General features: G+C 39.2%; 2 protein-coding genes across 4 annotated transcripts in view; one reads left to right on the top strand and one right to left on the bottom strand.

Moving 5' to 3' along the window:
* The window catches only part of mocos (molybdenum cofactor sulfurase), a 103,560-nt gene that overhangs the window by 49,653 nt on the left and 35,389 nt on the right, over positions 1 to 18,518 (top strand). The gene's annotated exons all lie outside the window — the stretch shown is intronic.
* The window catches only part of vwc2 (von Willebrand factor C domain containing 2), a 41,858-nt gene that overhangs the window by 21,014 nt on the left and 2,326 nt on the right, over positions 1 to 18,518 (bottom strand). Inside the window, exons 2-3 of the mRNA XM_008322176.3 lie at positions 5,336 to 6,061; positions 1,571 to 1,700 (exon numbers count right to left, since the gene is read on the bottom strand). Of these exons, the coding sequence (XP_008320398.1) occupies positions 1,571 to 1,700; positions 5,336 to 5,980 (775 nt within the window). The 5' untranslated portion in view covers positions 5,981 to 6,061. The remainder of the gene's footprint in view (positions 1 to 1,570; positions 1,701 to 5,335; positions 6,062 to 18,518) is intronic.

Raw genomic sequence — 18,518 nt, forward strand, 5'->3', positions numbered from 1 at the left:
TTGAACTTGTAACCACATGAATGAGACCTGTGAAGTAAATGTATCATCTTTCCTTTTCTATTATAACTGTGGTGCCAGGAGGAACAATAGTGATGCTAATGTAGCAAGACACACACACACACACACACACACACACACACACACAACAATGTTCCTTTCAGCAAATAGTCTCCCATTGGCCCTAGCTACAAAATATTGTTTTTTCGAGAGTGAAACTGAACCATAAAATTTAAACAGATGACATTCCATTCTAGTTAGAAGATCCTGGAACTCGACATTCGGACCATAAAATCTTCTTGAGGATGTCTTCTGAGGCTACTTCTCCCTCAATTGTTTCTCATAAATTTATAGAAAATGGTCTTATTTTCCCCATTATACTTGTGTTCATACAGTATGGAGTCCTGACAATGGACAACTACTGTATATCACTTGAAGTCTACGGCTTGGACGTATCATCTCTGCACATTTTCACGCCGGCTTGTAATTTGAACATCTTCGACAGACTAAGCAATTCAAGATTTATTTCGATGCAATTCTGTGAGAGTAATTATATTAAAGCAGGCAGCTGGCAGTTAAATTAGGTATGTTATTGCCATTCACGTATGTGTTTAGTCTACTGTTCTTTGTGCGATGCACTTGGTTTTGTAATTCAACATGAATCATCTGTTTTCCTTTTTTTTTTTTAATCTTTCCACATATTTAAATGCACAACTGCTCAGTTTTCCAAGGACAAGGGAAAAGTCTTGCTTGCAGATTCCCTCATAAATAACTGTTAGTGTTTTGACAAATAAGCAGCTCCTAAAGAGGAGGCGTTTATGTGGCTCCTGCTGTTTATCTCGTCTCTATCACAGAGGGTTTTTTCCCTGTCATGCAAATTGCTTGCTTGCTTGTTTATAGTCGTCAGCCCGTGCCACTTTGAGGTGTCATGTCAGGGAACGGTATCACCACTCATCATTCCTTTTGCTGGAGAACGCGATGTTGCTGACATTGCCATGTTGCATTAAAGTCACACTGGGATATTATCTAGGACGTGCAGCTTGGAATCACATGAAACCACTTCAGAGAAAAGACTGTGAGCCGCAGATTTTCATCTCATACATCCTAAAGCTCTCAAACACTTAGGATCATAAACTTGCAACCCTCACAAATCTCTGTGAAAGAGAGTAATGACCGAATTGGAACAAACACTCCAGACTCCATCAGATAAACAAAGCCATTATGTGACGTACGGATGGAAAATGACATGTGGTTTTATTTTGCTGCGAGGACTCACAACCGATTAACAACATTTTGTTGTGGTGCTTTAATGAAAACAGACCTCGCTGCTTCCGTCGTGCAGTCGCTCATTGGAAGGCTCTGCAAATACTGCATTGCAGGATCCTGCATTCTTTTGCATCACTGAATAACTCCTGCTGAGGTGCCCCTGGGCAAAAGCATTTTTGCATTTTGCTCTTTTGTGCCGGTGGTACCGTGCAGTAGCCACAAAGAAAGTTTTTGTTTTGTAAAACAAAACAAAAAAGAAAAAGGTCTCTGTGCAGCACTGATGGAGATAACAGAAACCAACACTCACCACTCTTACAGATGGGACAGCATTGATCTGGCTCATACTCCGGGTCAACACACTCAGTCTGAGGACAAGCTGCCACCGAACACAACACCTCCCCACTGGGCTCACACCGGCACTTTTCACATGGAGACACCTGGATATCAAAGAAGACAAGAAGAAGTTAAAGTATAAACAAAGGGCAGTCATCACTCTGGTTAACATTACACACACACACACACAGAGAGAGGGAGAAAAACAAAGACTTTAATTTCTTGCGGTCTTTGTCTGGGGCTCTTTGTTAGTCTGATTATCTGTCCCTCCACTGTTCCGACTCTTAACAGCAGTCACTGACTCTCCTATTCACTGGGAGAGAGTGTTCTTTTCATCCCCTACGTTTCTCCCTCTGCCTTTGACTCTCCGTACACACACTTGTTGGTCAGTGGTTGTGAGGACACACGGGTAGAACCTAATGCTTCTTTTTCATTCCTGGCACTTCGCGAATCATCTCGGCAAACTGCCTCACCCCATTGGTTCCTAAGGTGCGGGTAGTGGCGGGGGGAGGAGGGGTCAATTTCAATTAAATATTGTGTTTTTAGAGCAGCTGTTTGTAAACTGCACTGATTCATAATTTTATATCCGTTGTTCATTGAGAATAGACGTTTTAGTGTTGGAAATAAATTTCTGTGAAGTCCTGAATCTGTAAATGTGTGAACATGTTGACGTGTGGGGAGGTGTGTGTGTGTGTGTGTGCATTCCAAGGTTGATTCCATATTTATTTTTTACTCCTTGCTCCAATCGTAGTGATAAAACTCTGACTCAAATCCTTTTTTCTCCTCTGTAACATTGCTTCTAAATTCCATTACGTTGTCAGTAGTTTCCATATCCAAGGCTATGAAATTAAATTAAAAAAGACGGCAACGTTATTTTTTGTGTTGTTCATTCACTCTAGTGATAAACTCCACCACCGCAGATGTCCGTAACACAAATCCTACACTAAACAACACATTTGGGCCGTTTTTGTCTGTTTTGTCTATTTCAAATATCATTAATATTTTCATAGTAGTTATTTTAGTTCCACCTTCCACCGCCTGCACTCTGGAGTCTTAGTGTGAAGGACCACGTAGACCTTCTAGTTGACTCTGCCATTCTATTCTATTCTAATTCACCAAAATGCCCACCTCTTGTAAACACACGTAATGGATGGGTAGAGCTAATCGCTGAGTTGGGATTCTTCCCACATGTTCGTCCTCAAAAACCTCTTGAAGTTGTGAAGAACATTTTCAAGTGACCTGTAAATGTCTTCAAATTGCCAATTCAATCCACTTTTTCCATCTCCCATTCTTACAATAGGTGAAAAGAGAGGGGGGAAAGTCAAAAGAAAGAAAGATAAAGGGACAGTGAACATCTCTTCTTTTCATTACTTTCATTTTTTGTATTTATTTTTTATTTTTTGTCCCTGTCTTGGTGTCTGTTCGACTTTATCACAGAGTGTCACATATTGTTAGGTGAAGTTACAGTTGACTGAGTTTCTTCAGTGGAACTGGCTGTTAATTTAGTAACTGAAGCTCCAGCAGGGTAGTAGAATTCTACCTTTTATTACTTTTAGTAAAGTATTGGGAAATCGAGTTTAGATGTCGTCCACTTGTATCTATTACAGTCTCACCCTGAAAGTGGAAACAGAAACTAGCTCTAAAATGGCAATGGTTCCTACATAGATAGAGTTTGCAACCAACATGGCTGCTACCTGTTTCCTAAAAGATTTTTTTTTAATTAGATTTTCAGTAGTTAGTGTTGTTACCACACTGTAGTATTTCACAGGTACACATAACTGGTGTGTAGTTTTTTAAGGTTATGAGCCTTGGTACCTAGGGTTGCATTTAGACAAATACAACTGCTCGTACAAAAAAATACATACAAAGGTACTCTATGGACAGCTCAACTGTGAAACTAATTGTTTGCATTTTTTGATTCCTATAAAATGCAGTAAACGTCGATATTTGTAGAGAGACAAGAGTTTCATCTGTGAGTGGGCCCCAAATGTGAAGTTTTGCTGTTGAAGCTAGTTTTGATTTTACAGCTCACAGGAGTGTTGGCTGGTTGTTAATGCACGTTACCGGACCCATTACTGCTCTGTATATACTATTCAGACTGTGTATTTTAACTGTTTAACGAGTGAGATGTTCAGTGAGAGGAGCTCAGTCCAAACCCGTATGTCTCATGTACAGAGAACTAACAGACATTAACCAGACATCAAACTCAGAGGAGTTACGTTTAAAAATGGAAAGATTAGTATTTTATTAAAGATGTGGGGGATTTCTGAGCGGATGTTTCAGGAAGTCTTTTGGAGTCCTCCCCTGGTGGCCAACAGTCATACTGCGGGCAAAACGGCCTTGCCACTCTCTCCTCATTGTATTAGTAAACACATTTGTCACCGTTCTTTAAACTAATTCCACCAATTGGCCCAACGTTAACCTCACTGTAACTCTAACCACAGACCTCAAACCGTATCATCACTCCCAGAATTCCTCCTTAAGTTGGAGGACTTTCAAAATGTCTTTGCAATGTCAAAATGTCCTCACACTTCGCTGCACACAATATTGTGTTCACACACACACACACACACACACTGTAGTTTGAGCCTCACACAGCTGCCTTAAATATGGAGGTCCCATCCTCCTCCTCCTCCTCCTCCTCACCTTCATTGACAATAAATGCCTCGTTTTAAAAGGTGCAAGGAGAGGAAAATTAAAGGGAGAAATCAATAGAAATAGGAAACTAAGGAAAGAGGCTCCCGGTTTCCGTTCGTGCGTGAACAGACTCACAAATTCCTTTATTATCCAAGCATTACTTTAAGTCTCCAAATGGAATAAATATGAGACAGAGGTGGGGTGTGATGATACACGCTGAGAATGATCAAAGCGTTCTCGGTGAAAGGCTTCATTTACCTGCCACTTGTATGAAGCCATGCACCGTCAGTTTTTAAAGATAACAGCTTATAGTTCAAGGGTTAATTTTTCCTGCCTGGGTCTAGATTGCAGAGGCCTGTGCCTCCGCATGGCACACCGCTGTGAAAAATGGAGCAGGGCGGCACCAAGTACAATGCTCCAGAACATTGCAATCAAGCATGAAAACCTGCCTGTTGCTTAGATTAAATTCCCCCGTCACCCCCCCCCCCCACATCCTACAGCGGCATCACAGAGGCTGACACAGGCCTGGTTTAAAGTGGAGCCTTTTGGAAGGTTTCCTTACAAGTGCAGACTTGATGTATAGCTGTCAGAATCTGCTGAGTTAAAAGCCTCAAATTCCACATTAGGTTTAACCTCCCCCTGAGATACTTTGCAGTATTAAAAACAATTGGTAAATGCTGGATCTCATAAAATCCATAGCTCCAGCACTGTGATGCAATTTCATAGTCTGGCCTTATCTCAGACATATAAGAAGATGAAACAATAAAAGTCCTGATAGTAAAGCCTCTGTCTCTCCACAGAAACCCACGCATGCCTGTGTTTTCCTTCCAAAGTTATGTGAGTTTTATCCATACTCAATGAGTACTGCCAAACTGAAACTGAAAGCCCTGCTGAAGTGGCACTGCTTTACTCATTTCTGGTTGAATGTGTTGTGTGGGAGAAAAAAGACAAGTGCTGACCTTTGCCATTTTAAATGTGCCTGCCTGCTCACTAGCATGCAGTGAGGAAAGGTACCTGTTTTTGTGTAAACCCTGTGTACTGTCAGCACTTCTTTCAACTTTGAACGTGTCAGAAATTGAGTGAATGCCGTTAATGAGCTCACCTTAAACTCTTCCAGCGAAGCATAGACCTTGCCGCGGAATTCACAGTAGTTTTTTTTCTCCTTGCACTGCGGGCAGCATTGGCTAGTGTCCACTTTAATGCAGCGGGGATGGACCTTGGGGCATTCTGGCTTAGCGCACAGAGGGCCCTCGTCTGTGCACAGGCACGGGCACGTGGACGGGCCTGGAGTGAACTCTTCACCAATGGCAAACACAAAACCACTTTCGTCCATGCAGCCTTTCCCCCTGTAGTCTGGGTAGGCATATTCATCAATAGCATCCAGAGAGAGGGTGACGTCACTGGTGGGACCCTCGTCTATTTGGTTTAGATTGTCCTGTTCGCTCCACAGCTCCTGGGATTTCCCACCTTTAGATCCTCGTGGTGTGGAGTTGGTGCGGCTCCCTCCTTGTACTGTCTTATTTGTTCCCAAAATATTGATTTCTTTTGGCTGCTGCTGAGCTCCATATCCCAGGAGCGTCTGTGGAGTTTGCTTGTCCTGATGTTTGTCCTCACCGGCCAGGGTCAACACCCTTTCAAGGCGCTCTCGGTTCACTGGTAAGGTCGTTATAGGATTAGAGTGAGCGCTGCTCATCAGGAACCCAAGAACAAAGAAAACTTCTGCAGTCATGGCAACGGAGTGCAGCATCTCTCCCCACCACCAGTGAGGTGGGAAAAAAAATCTTGGCTCACATTACACACTTTACATCTCAGGTGCGAACCAGTCCATCTGGAAAGAGAAAATTAAACTGGGGTTACGTGCTCAGTATTTTGTCACTTTTTATCACAGGTGTGAGGTTTGTTTCGCTTTAGACCACAGTGCAACATGTCGGGTTTTTTTTTTCTTTCCGAAGCGCTGCTCAATCATGTCAAGCGGGCGCCCTGCTGAGTGTGACGCAGGCCCGCCGGATCAGTGAATTGGATCATCAGGACAGGGAGCATTCATAGAGCGTGTTAGGAAATCAATACATCTACGACAGTAACACTCTCAGCATCAATCGGTCATGGCAGTGATGGACTAAAAAGAAAATCACCAAAGAAAGACCTAATTCTAATAGTCCTAAACTCCTGCTACTCCCAGGGAACAAAGAATCAAGATCAATGTCTGCACTTTTTTTTTTTAATGAATCGGAGGCAACTGAGCAAAAGCAGAAATTGATTTGTAAATGGAACACAAAGCCAATCTTAAAAGGCTATACCTGACTAAAGTTTCCCGACAAGAGTCAAACTGATACCATTTAAACAATAGCTTTACAATTCACTACAGTTTTTTTATGTTTCATTTAATTAAATAAACAAATCTCTTTCTTGACCGTGTTTAGTCCTGAGTAGAAACGTATACATCAGCCAACGTCCAGAGAAATCCCAGAATTACTAGCAGTTGTCCCAGAGTCCAGACTCAATAATAACGATCTAGTAGGACTATAGCCTGAGAGCATATTACAATCATAATTTCTAAATATTGTCTTTAAGAGTACTTAAGACGTTTATTTTTTATTTTCTTTACACTTCCTGTGCCAGATGTTTCACTCTGTGCATCCAGACTTTTTCTTTTTTTTAACATTAAGCTGCTGCTTAAACACTGATGAGTTAGTAGATGAGTTAGTAGATGGTTTAATGTATGTGACCTATGACCTCAGGAGTTCTGTGAATACCCAACACTTTAAATCATAAATTCACAAATGTTGAGATAAATACATTTCACTGAAGCCTTAACAAAATTGATAGGGAAAAATAACATAAGGACCAACAAAGATAATTATTGACAATGGTCTTGTGTGAAAACAAATTGAAAAAATGTGTTGCAGTTTTGAGATTTAAGAACTTGAATGAAAAGTAAATAACAAAGAGTAATCAGAGATACAACTGAATGAAAATAACAAAGAGTAATCAGAGATACAAACCCCGGATGCTGTGCCACCTAAGAAGCACTCTACTAGACATGAGTTCTTCTTTCAGGAAAATGACTCGAAACACACTTCATAAGCCACATAACATTGAACACTGCCCTCTACTGATCAATTCATACACTGTTACAAATAGACCAAAATCAAATCACAACGTTTGATTGGTCTCGTAGATTGATGCGAAAATTATTCCCAAAAAAATAGCTATTTTAAAAATCATAATCTCTCTTTCAGCATGTAGATCACTTGTTGTTGTTTTGTAAGTCTTCCTGTCCAAATGTATTTGTCTTTGTTACTCTTATGTCAAACGCGTTTTTGTCTTTCCCTTCAACCCACTGGCATCATGTTGACACCGTGGCGTCGTATGAAGGGTGAGATTACTCCATACTGATAGTTTCTCCAATTAAGCGTGAGGTCCTGTCTGCACTTGTTAAAGAATAATTCACCACATTGATTTATTTGTCAACCTCAATGAACAACGCTAATTTCCAACAGAACTATTAGGGAGGCTAAACAAGAGGTGAGGAGCAACTGGGCATTAAGTGAACAGCATATAATCATTATTGGAAATACAGCTTTTCAAACAGAGCAGAGAAGGGAGATTTTTAGACAAACGGCCGTTTTAACTGTACCTGACTAAATTCCTAAACCGACCAAGACTTGGTCATGAATTAATATGCATGAATTGTGCTCCTTTCTCTGGTAAAGAGGCTGGGACTGACTGCAGGCACGCCAATGGTATTTGAGTGGTGTTTTAGTTGAATTGCTAGGTTTGAGGCAGAATCCTTGGAGCTGTTGTCGAAGTGAGAGGAAGCAGAATGAGGTGCATACCGATAATGCTGCTGCTGCCGCAGCTGAGAGGGAGGAAGAGCTGAGGAGACGGAAAGATATGAGAGCGAGGCTCATTAGCAAAAGGACCTCATTTGGCTTTTCACAGTCTCACCTCTCCGCCTTAACAGCTGTTACTGGCTGTCACACAGTTACTGTGCCCTCTGTCACACTGAGCTTTAACTACAGCTCTCAAGCATGTCGTCGGACAGGATTTAAACTGGCCACAGAACCACCGAGGCTTAGAGGATGACACTGTCACAAGATTTGTTGTTTCCTCACAACAGCAGGTCCGATGAGAAGATCGTAGTGGGCAAGAAATTGATCATACTAACAAGTGGCGTCGGTGCTTCTATGTCACATAAATCTCTCTATATACAGTATAGGCTCCACAGTGCTGTTATAGAATACAGTAAGAACTCAGCTGAGCTGGCTGGGATGTTTTTTTTCATGATCATCTTTTCTTTAGCTTATTTGGAGCCAAAGACCCTAACGAGGATACGTTGTTAGGACTCAACATCCTGACACTTAACACACCAGCTTTAGTAAAAGTATATGGCCTTACATTACATTATTTGTGACCTCATAAAAAGTCCAGGCTTGTAGCACAATAAAGTTGTGTCGTTACTACATCACAATCTTATATTTTAATGTTCCTGTTCAGGCCTCACTTAAAGGTTTAAAGGTCAGGATAAGACTGTGACAATGAAAATCATATGAATAAACATGGCTTCTGTATGTAATCAGACTTTAAACATGACCTCAGAGAATTTCAATGACTGTGTTAGCCAGACTGTTACCAGATCAGTTTAATCACTGATGTTTTTTTCATCAGCGTAGTGTGGCTTTATACATATAAAATGATGTGCAAATGAGTTTTCTTCTTCTCCTTGCGTGTGTTGTCTTTCTAATCCCAGAATATCATGGAGATCATTCCAGATAGACTATAGCTATATTGACACTAATGCACTTATGTTTCATTTTGTTTGTATTGTTTACAGCTAAAAAAAAAACACAGCAGAAAAACATTGTATAAAGACGTCCCTATTTGGACTCGCTTCATGTCTCACATCTATTTCACTGGCAGTTGATGTGGAAGTAGAAGAAGCAACACAGCATGATGACACGTCAGCGATGCCTTACAGCACCAGCAGCTGACCATAGATAATGTAAATGTGTGTAAAAGTGTTGAAATGAATTATACTCTAAAGTAATATAAAGTAACAGCTACCGTTAGCTGACTTAGCAGCCTGCTGAAAGGTGAAACAGAAATAGCCCCTTGACAGCCAATCAACAGCAAGCCTGAAACGAAACATATTCCAATCTATTACAGCAAAGTTAGGTGAACTTCTGTCAATACATTGATTTCCATCCTGCTCTTGTTCCCCGCTCAGAGGACACCAGCTCAATTAAATGGTCCACTCCAGCTGCAACCGTACACCATGAAATGCCACAGCATTTATCAACAACCAGAGGTCCATTATTCTTCCTTCCCTATAAGTGATGGATCAAGTTGAACCACAGCCTAAAGTGTCCTCCAGTACATCCTAAAGTTCTCATTGGAGTTGATGGTCTGGGCTCTGTGCAGGTCAATTCATATGTAGAAATGCTGACTCAGAGTCCCTGAACCACTTCGTCACAATTTGAGTCCAGAAATCCTGACATTTCATATTGGAATATGTCTGTGTAGCCGGGGTAGGTGATGTAAACCCAGGCTAAAAATGGCCTTTACTGTAGACACCACTTCATTCTTATGTCTTCTTCACTGGTTTGCCCATCAAACTGGCGTCATTAGACACCATGACCTTTGACCTTTATACATTGATCCACAGCCCAAATTTAATTCTCTGCAGTAAACTAACGTTGGTTTTTTACCTAATTATATATATATGAATGCCAAGTGTAAAATATATACATGTTTAATCCATTTCCTTCCAACACTTTATGTCTATTATTATGATGATTAACTATTGATACGTTAACTATCAAATAAACCCTGTGCCACACTTAAACACTAAAACACAAGTAGACCTAAAAAATTTATGGTGCCCTCAGGAGGGCAGAATTTTAAAAAAAAGTATAAATTAAGTTATTTTAACCACTAATATGATAACGGCTAACAAGATAGATGCTGCTAATTTGTCTGACCTTTATTGGTAATGGAGCATTTCTCAAACTAATTTTCTGTGAATGTTCCTATTTTCCCATTATGTAACAAATAAGGGACTTAAAAAAAACAAGGCAAAACTGGCTGAGTAAATACAGTAAACCACAGAACGTTTCTTTGAGCTCTTACCTTCCAGAAAAGTCAACCCCCTAAATTTGGTGCATTGATGATCTTGTTTTATGTACTGTACAGTGCTACACAAAAGGGAATCAACAAATGTGTGAATAAGGCTAGAAACATATTCAAGAACCAAGAAATGTGTCGTTTTCCTTAGAGAATAACGAGACAGAGGTTCCCTCTGACCCGGATATTTAATATTTTATGTCAAATCAAGTGCCAGAGTTCAGGGTCCATCAGAATGGGACCCTCCCATGACTTAACATTACTAATTATAATTACTTTCATTATCAGGAGAACATTTCTTCCCATTACTTTCATTATCAGGAGAACATTTCCACTGTTCAGCCTTTACCAACAATCACTCAATAGTTGAGGAAAAAGTTCTAGAACTCCCAAGACAGAGTTGCGAAAACGAAACAAGTTTTTTTTTTCTTTTTCTGGCAGCCCTAGGCGGAAGAACACATTTTCCTTTCAGAGCATTCGTCAGCCTCAAATCCTCACCTTAAAATTAACGCAGTTCTTTATTTTCTCCTTTTTTCACTGTAAAACCTGCAAAGGTGTTCCTTTAAAAAGTGCCAAAATGAAACAGTAATACAATACCTCGACTTCACATCTCTGATCATACACTGTGTAAAAACTCATCAAGCGGCCAGTTGCTCAGACAACGTGTGAATTTTAATTTTAGGGTAATGAGGACTTAAAGTGTGGTGGAGTGTAACAACCGCTCCTGTTGATGTGCTTCCAAAACTCCGAGCCTGTCGCCTACTTCTCTACAGCCAGGAATCATCTGCACACAAGAGTTTATACGAGCAAACATTACTGAGTTAATTTACACTTCTGACACATTTTAGCAACCACTTCACAAAGAGGGAAAAACTGCTCTGTAAGAGGAAGCACGACTTTCAATTACCACTCGACAGCTACAAATAAATAAATATGTTTGGAAAACAAACACTAATTAACTGCAGTAAATTAGCAGCATATTTCATCTCAAAGAACACTTTCTTTTTATACCACGCGCAGCAGTCGTATGTTTTAATGCGCAATATTTGCCTTCCTACAGGTATCAGTGCAGTCCCAGCCACTGAAGTGGTTCCAACAATTATCATGGGTCATTAATTGCTAGAGTGTTATGTAAATGCAGCCAAAAACGGCCTATTAAAAATGAATAATACGTAATGGGGAAAATTTACAACATTCAACCCCATGCAGTATGAATTACTCTGTAACAGGTTGGAGAATAACTGCAGGAAATGTAGCACGGAGCTAATTCTGTTTAACAGGTGGGAAAATAAAGGGATCGTGACTAAAATGTCAGCATTTTTTTAGTGTAAACGATAACAATAAGAAAACCAGATTTATAAATTGATGTTTTTGGTGTGCCTGGAAAATCATTTACCAGACACAGTGCCTCACTTATTCTCAAATAAATCACCGACCTTTATGAAACCGAGAGGGCACTTAGTGAAAAGCTTCACTGTTTGATACAGACTTCTCAAACAACGTAGTAATAATAATAACAAGTGGACACTTGTGGACAGCACAGTTTTTGACCCTCTTGTTGACTAGTTTTATTTTTGGAATATAGCCCATGGGTACCTTAGGTAGTCCAGGGGGGCTACTAGGTGACCCCGTGGATTAAAAACTGCCACGAGAATATAAATATACCACGCAAAAGCCAGTTTACTGTGTAACTAGAGAAATGCATTCTCCTGAAAGACTGAAAGAAGACTGGTAGAAATGAAAGGCAACAGTATTGCTTGATTGAGTAGAGAAAAATGTTCACAGTAAAGACAAAAAAAACCTGGTGAAATAAAAATCAAAAAGCTGAACTGATAAATTTGCTGAGCAGGGTCAATGTTAGAATCGTTAAATGAAAGGAAAGTTGCTGGTGCTAAAACAGGCTCCATTAATTTCCTATGGGACTACGATTTCAAAACATATTAAATATATAAAAAATTTAAAAACAATCTTAAATTTGAGTATGAGCACAGTGTTCTCAATGGGCAGATCGCTGGAGGCATGAAGGGAAAAAAACATTAAAAAAACTTTGCTACAAGCTGTGGATGGATAATTGGTCGGAAAAAAAGACCTTTGTTAGGATTGGTAGGACTGTAGCAGTGAACAGTGTATGGTAAAACAATATGACGGGTTTACACACCTCTGCACATATGATTTATGATTTATAATATACACTATATCTCCTGACTATGCTACATTTAATGAGCCCTGAATTCAGAAAAGGCAGGGGAGCTGCATCACTGTGTTGAGCACAAATAGAAATTAAAACCAAATTTGACTGTGGTAACTGCTGTGTGTACTGATGATCAGATAATGTATAACATAACACACACACACATATATACATATATATATATATATATATATATATACACACACATATATATATATATGTGTGTGTATATATATATATATATATATATATATATATACACACACATATATATATATATGTGTGTGTATATATATATATATATATATATATATATACACACACATATATATATATATGTGTGTGTATATATATATATATATATATATATATATATATATACACACACATATATATATATATGTGTGTGTATATATATATATATATATATATATATACATATATATATATATGTACTCACACATATAATTATATATGTGTGTGTGTGTTGAAGGTTGAATAACCTTCATTAAAAATGTGGCCTGAAGAGGTGCTAAAGCCTCATCTCTCCATTGTGCTCTTACACTGAGACTCAGAGATTTATAGTGTCAAAAAAAGACACACTTGCAAATAATGGAAAATATGTTTCCAAACTAAAGTCCTTTCATAAGGTAATTGGTGTGTCATAAATCACTATCCGACAGTATAATGTTATCTTGTGTCAAATGATTTAAACAGAACAATAAAACAATAAATCATCTTTTACAGTTTAATACCCTTTTATAATGCCCTATTATTGTAGCCGTTGGGGAAATATTTAACGTAAAACTTACCTGTGAGGTAACATGAAACCTGTTGATGAATTACATATTCCAGTTCTGTAGCCTTAATACTGTACTCTGTTTAGATCATTTATTTGTAGCTGAAGGAGATTTAGCTCGTGTGCTTTAGCCGTACACCTCCCAAGATTCCACAGGATCAGGAACACTTAGCACCATCTACATAACACCTCTGGCTGTGTCAGTGGAGTTTAAAGGCGAAACGACACCTAAAGACTGTTTCATTTTCTATATCTCGATCCAATTAATGTGCATCGTTACAGTCAGTCAGCTCCCAGACGTGGGATTGGAGTCTGACAGGTCAAACAGCAAGGAGACCTCAGCTGGAACATCAGCAGCGGCGGCAGCATTACAAATCAATCCATCACTGTGTCATAAATAAGATACAGTTTAATGCATTAAATTTAGCTGCGCTCAAAACACAATTAGCAGGTTTGAACTGGTGCTAGAAGAGATTTATGTTTGTTGATACAGGGGTGTAAACATCTACATTAAAATGTCACCATGTGGGCTAATAGACTTTTGTCTGTGAATGATTGTCGTTATTCACAGCCCGGAAAATTAAGATATCATTTTTTACAGCACAATAGTAGGCACTCTACTGTCAGGGGGCAAATATGGCCCTTGATCATCTTTTTTTCGCAGCAGTTCTATCCTCCAATTGAATTGACCTAACGAGCGTTAGCATCGGCTTCACTGGTTTGGATTGTTTTGCTGTTTTAGAAGGCAGTCGCACTTATTTAAATCTAAAATATGTTTTGATCTGGAATTTCAGGCGAAGGCACAAAGTCTAATAGTTTCAAACAAATTTAATCATTAATTTAATTTTGCCATCACAAAGTCACTGTCCTGAGTATAAAACTGTAGCCTTAGCTTTAGCCTAGCCTAGCACAGAGGCTAAGAGAAGAACCAATGTCATTTTCAGCCTTTTTTGCTAACTCCAGTTATTTCAGTACTAACATTTTGGAATTTATTTATTTATTATATTTAATGAATACTGTATTTTATCATATTTTGCAAATATTTTAGTTTGGTCATTCTCTTTTCGTATTTTTCATTCGGGATCTAGGTTAACACCAGTCACCACAACAATTTATATATTTGATCAAGCTGCACAGTCGCCGTCCTCTATGTGATTTTGTTGTCTGAGTATCACACTTGAGTTTTAAATAACACAGTCTGGCCTGAAATCAATTCCACATACTTACTGTGATTTTAATAAGACTTGATGAAAACTCTTTCATATCAGAAATGATCAGTACAACACTTTGGATTTGTAGATATATGTATATGTATGTGCTTAACAAATATGTATGATTTGTAACAATCAAATCAAAGGGCAGAAACTAAGTGCATAAAGGTATCTATACTTGAATATAATCTGAGTATCAGACTCGGATAAGAAAGGTCATTTAAGGGACTATGAACTTTCCACGGTTGTTGTTGCAGGTTTGCTGGTCTGAGTATATAAAACCCTTTCCATTTTTCCCACTCAACCATCTCGAAGGCTTACAAGTAGTGGTCTGAAAAGAGAAAATATCCCGTCAGCTGGAGTGGCTGGAATCACAGTATCAATGCCAGAGGTCAGAGGAGAATGAGCAGATACGTCCAAGTCAAAGAAAGGCAACAATAGCTTATATAACCACTCCCTTCAACTGAAGCATACAAGAAAAAAAAACAAAACAAAGAAATCTCAGGACGGATGCCACATGAAACCTTTAAACACAAAGGCTTTTCTTGTCTTGTGTCAACAGTGAATGCTTGTAGTGTGTGTATTTCCTCCATTACTTAAAACAGTAAAAACAAAAGATTATATTATATCTAAAGTAGTACTAAGTTATTTCAGGCTTGCAGCTTGTAAATTTTACAGCAGCTGAGTCTGCCATTAAAATGTCTCCACTGCTTTATATGTATTATAATACGGACTGAGCACAGTTCATTGTGTGAATTCTAGAAATTCAACTGCTAATAATGCACATAAAAAGTTAATAATATAATTATTCAGTATTGGGAAATTACACTGATCATTGTGAATAGCTAATATGGCTCTAAATTATGTGCACTGCCTTTTCCTGCCCCTACATTAACACAACAATTACAAACTGTGCCACTCCTGCACTGTTCCTCCTGAGCTCTGACGCCTCTCTGACATTTAAATTCAGCTCTGCCAGAGAGAATGAACTCAGCGTTAGTCTGTGTGTTTGGCAGCAGAGGCAGGTTCAGTCATTATGGCGCATGTGAATATAAATCCCTCTGTCAAAGGCCAAAGTTCTATTTACATCTCAGGCTTTTGAAGATGGTCGATTTGACCAGTGAGGTGCAGCAACAATGATTTATCACTCAAGGATTCTACCTGGCTGCTGGTTCACGGTTCACTGAGGCTTACCATCACATTGATTTGTGGCTCATAAATTATTGTCATTTTCATTACGCAGCAGACTTGAATAAAGCCCGGAAGTCTTGACACAACAACCTGAGCTTGCAGAGTCATTTTAGCTTCACTTTAACTAAAGATATACTGCTATCTCTGCATTCCTAAATCATGTGGCTTTAACTATAGAGACTGAGGTTCTCACTGGTGGAACTCTTTATATGGATACGTGATAGGTAGACGGTCAGAATAATCTTGGATATGATGGCCCTCCTGAAATTATGTGCATTCTTAAAAAATGCTTCTTTTTTTACCTCAATGCACCAAATTTGGTAATTATGGTAACCATGTCCAGATGGACAAAAAAGTCTGCTGGGGCCAGAATAAAAGCCTGCAACTTTCAAGTCTAATTGATAAGAACACTGTTGTAAAATGCAGCATGACTCAAAAGATGTTAGCCATCGCAAATAACCTGGAAGGCTATCTTAAAAGCAACTGCAGCACCAACAGCAGTGGTTAGCATGGTGGCTACAAACAGGAAATTAGGTATGGATGTTTCTAATAATAATAATAATCTTTGACAAATTTGGTTTCTTTAGTTTGGAAAAAATTAGAAAGTAAAGTTTAAAATTGTAAAATGAATAAGGGACTAGATTATTATTGTAAGGAATATTTTTTTCTTTTTATAAGAACCTTACCTGAAGGCAGTGCAAAGGCCTTGAAGCAAAATAATAAAAAATATAGCTCCAAGAAAGATGATACTTTTTTTTTAAATCTGAGCTTTAGCCACTTTACAAAAACGTTCCATATTCAATATACATTTGCTTTAATTGCTATTTTTGAAAAGGAAACCAGTTTGTGTAGTATTGTCAAAAGCCTGACTTTCACACCAAGGCGAATCAACTGCACTGTAAATCTATTTGCGAATGTTCTAGTTCAGTGGTTCTCCAACTTTTTGAGTTGAGCTGAGTACCACCATGATGACCAACATTCGAATTCACCTGCTCGTTCCACGTTCAACTTGCTAGTGATCCCATGATTCTGTGCTGTCTTGCTCACCAAGATACGTAACAATGGCTACATTTCGCTACCTTTTCTAGCACTGATACATGCACAAGATTTGAATTAACACTCCATACATAGACAGCAATAAAGTGAGAATAGCAGGACAGAAGCGCAGCCCATTTACGCTCAGAACTGGAACACTGCATACAGTAACATTCTCAAACCGAGGCATTTAAGGGGCATTCTGCCCCGAGCTTCTCTGAACATCTCTCCCTGACTAGTACCGACTACCAGGCAGTAAAAAGGAATCATCCCTCCAAGGTTAGAAACCCAGTGCATGCCTGACATTCTAACACAGGGCAACATCGCATTCATATCCTTGTGCATCTGTAAAATCCAAAGGATCACTGAGAGCAAAACAACCTCCTTGCGGCTGTTGATTAACGGAGACAGACAAGACGCTGCCACTGAAGTCTGCACTTCGTTTATTCCACATTACACATAGTCCTACTTTGCAACGATCCAACATCCTAACGTCCTGACAAGACTGCAGAAACCAACATCCTGGGGGAACGCAACCATTTACTTTGAGGTCTACCTGAATTTATGACAAAGCAACTCAGAAAGAGGAGTGATGCAAAATGCTCAGACAGCACGGGCCAGTGTGGGCTCGGATTTGACAGGGTTGAGAAAGTATGGGATTAATGATTCCATGCTTTAAAGCTCATTTTTATACACATGAACAGTGTGAAACGATGAAATCCAATTAGACCAATAAGGGACAGGGGGGAGAATCTAAAGGCATTAATCCATCTGTAAGTGAGCAGAAATCACTGCAGGGCTGTCTAATTGAATTTTATCCCCTGACTTACAAGTGACCCAAATTGAATATAAGCTGCCTAAACATGTAATGTAAAAGCAACGGCCTTTGCAAAGCTGTCACATGAAATGAGGATCATAAGAATCTAGAACAAGGTGGGAATATGCTGACTCAAAAGGTAGGGTTACGGTGATTGTCACTGTTCATCTATACTGTCGATGAACGACGACAATCAGTGGGATTCTGGATGTGTGTGAGTATGTGCGTTCTTCTCCACTAAGATGAATATTAGAGTTGAGGTTCTATAGACGTCTGCGGATGACGTCAGGATCGAGGAGGGTGAATGTATGAGTAATGACAGGATGGGATGATATCATATAATAACAGACTGATGCAGGCCAACAGCACACTTCCTGTCTCAGAGTGAGGTTTAAGCCACGCTGCTGCCACTGTTGAAATGTGTTCTGTTTCTACATCTTCACCAACGACACACTATTTGATTAGAACAGTGGAACAGTGGTTGGCGTTTCTGTCTTACAGAGTGATGAAAACTGCCATGATCAATGGTGGTAACCAATGAGTGACTGGTAAACTGTCCAGGGTTTATAGACGACACGACCCTCCCCCCACAACCTTTAGCATTTTATTCTATTTTTTTACTATCGGCGTGAGTAAAAGATGTTGGATGGAAACCAGAAACACACTCTGACAAAGCATGAATCCCAAAGAGGAACATTTCAGAAGCCTGTGTTGAATATTCTCAGTCAGACATTTCAGTGAAACTTGAGGACTGAGGTCACTAAGGGTGGCTGCACACAGAGATGTCTGGTTCTTGAAACAACAGCGCTGTACAGATAAAACACATTTCTAACCAGAATGGTTCCAATTTGCAAAGATAAAAAGATTTCCCAAAGGTTCAGTTTTTATTTAATTGGTGAGTCTGGTCAGTTACAATCA

The sequence above is a fragment of the Cynoglossus semilaevis genome, chromosome 12 (genome assembly GCF_000523025.1).
Source record: "Cynoglossus semilaevis isolate Cse_v1.0 chromosome 12, Cse_v1.0, whole genome shotgun sequence".
Taxonomy (NCBI): Eukaryota; Metazoa; Chordata; class Actinopteri; order Pleuronectiformes; family Cynoglossidae; genus Cynoglossus; species Cynoglossus semilaevis.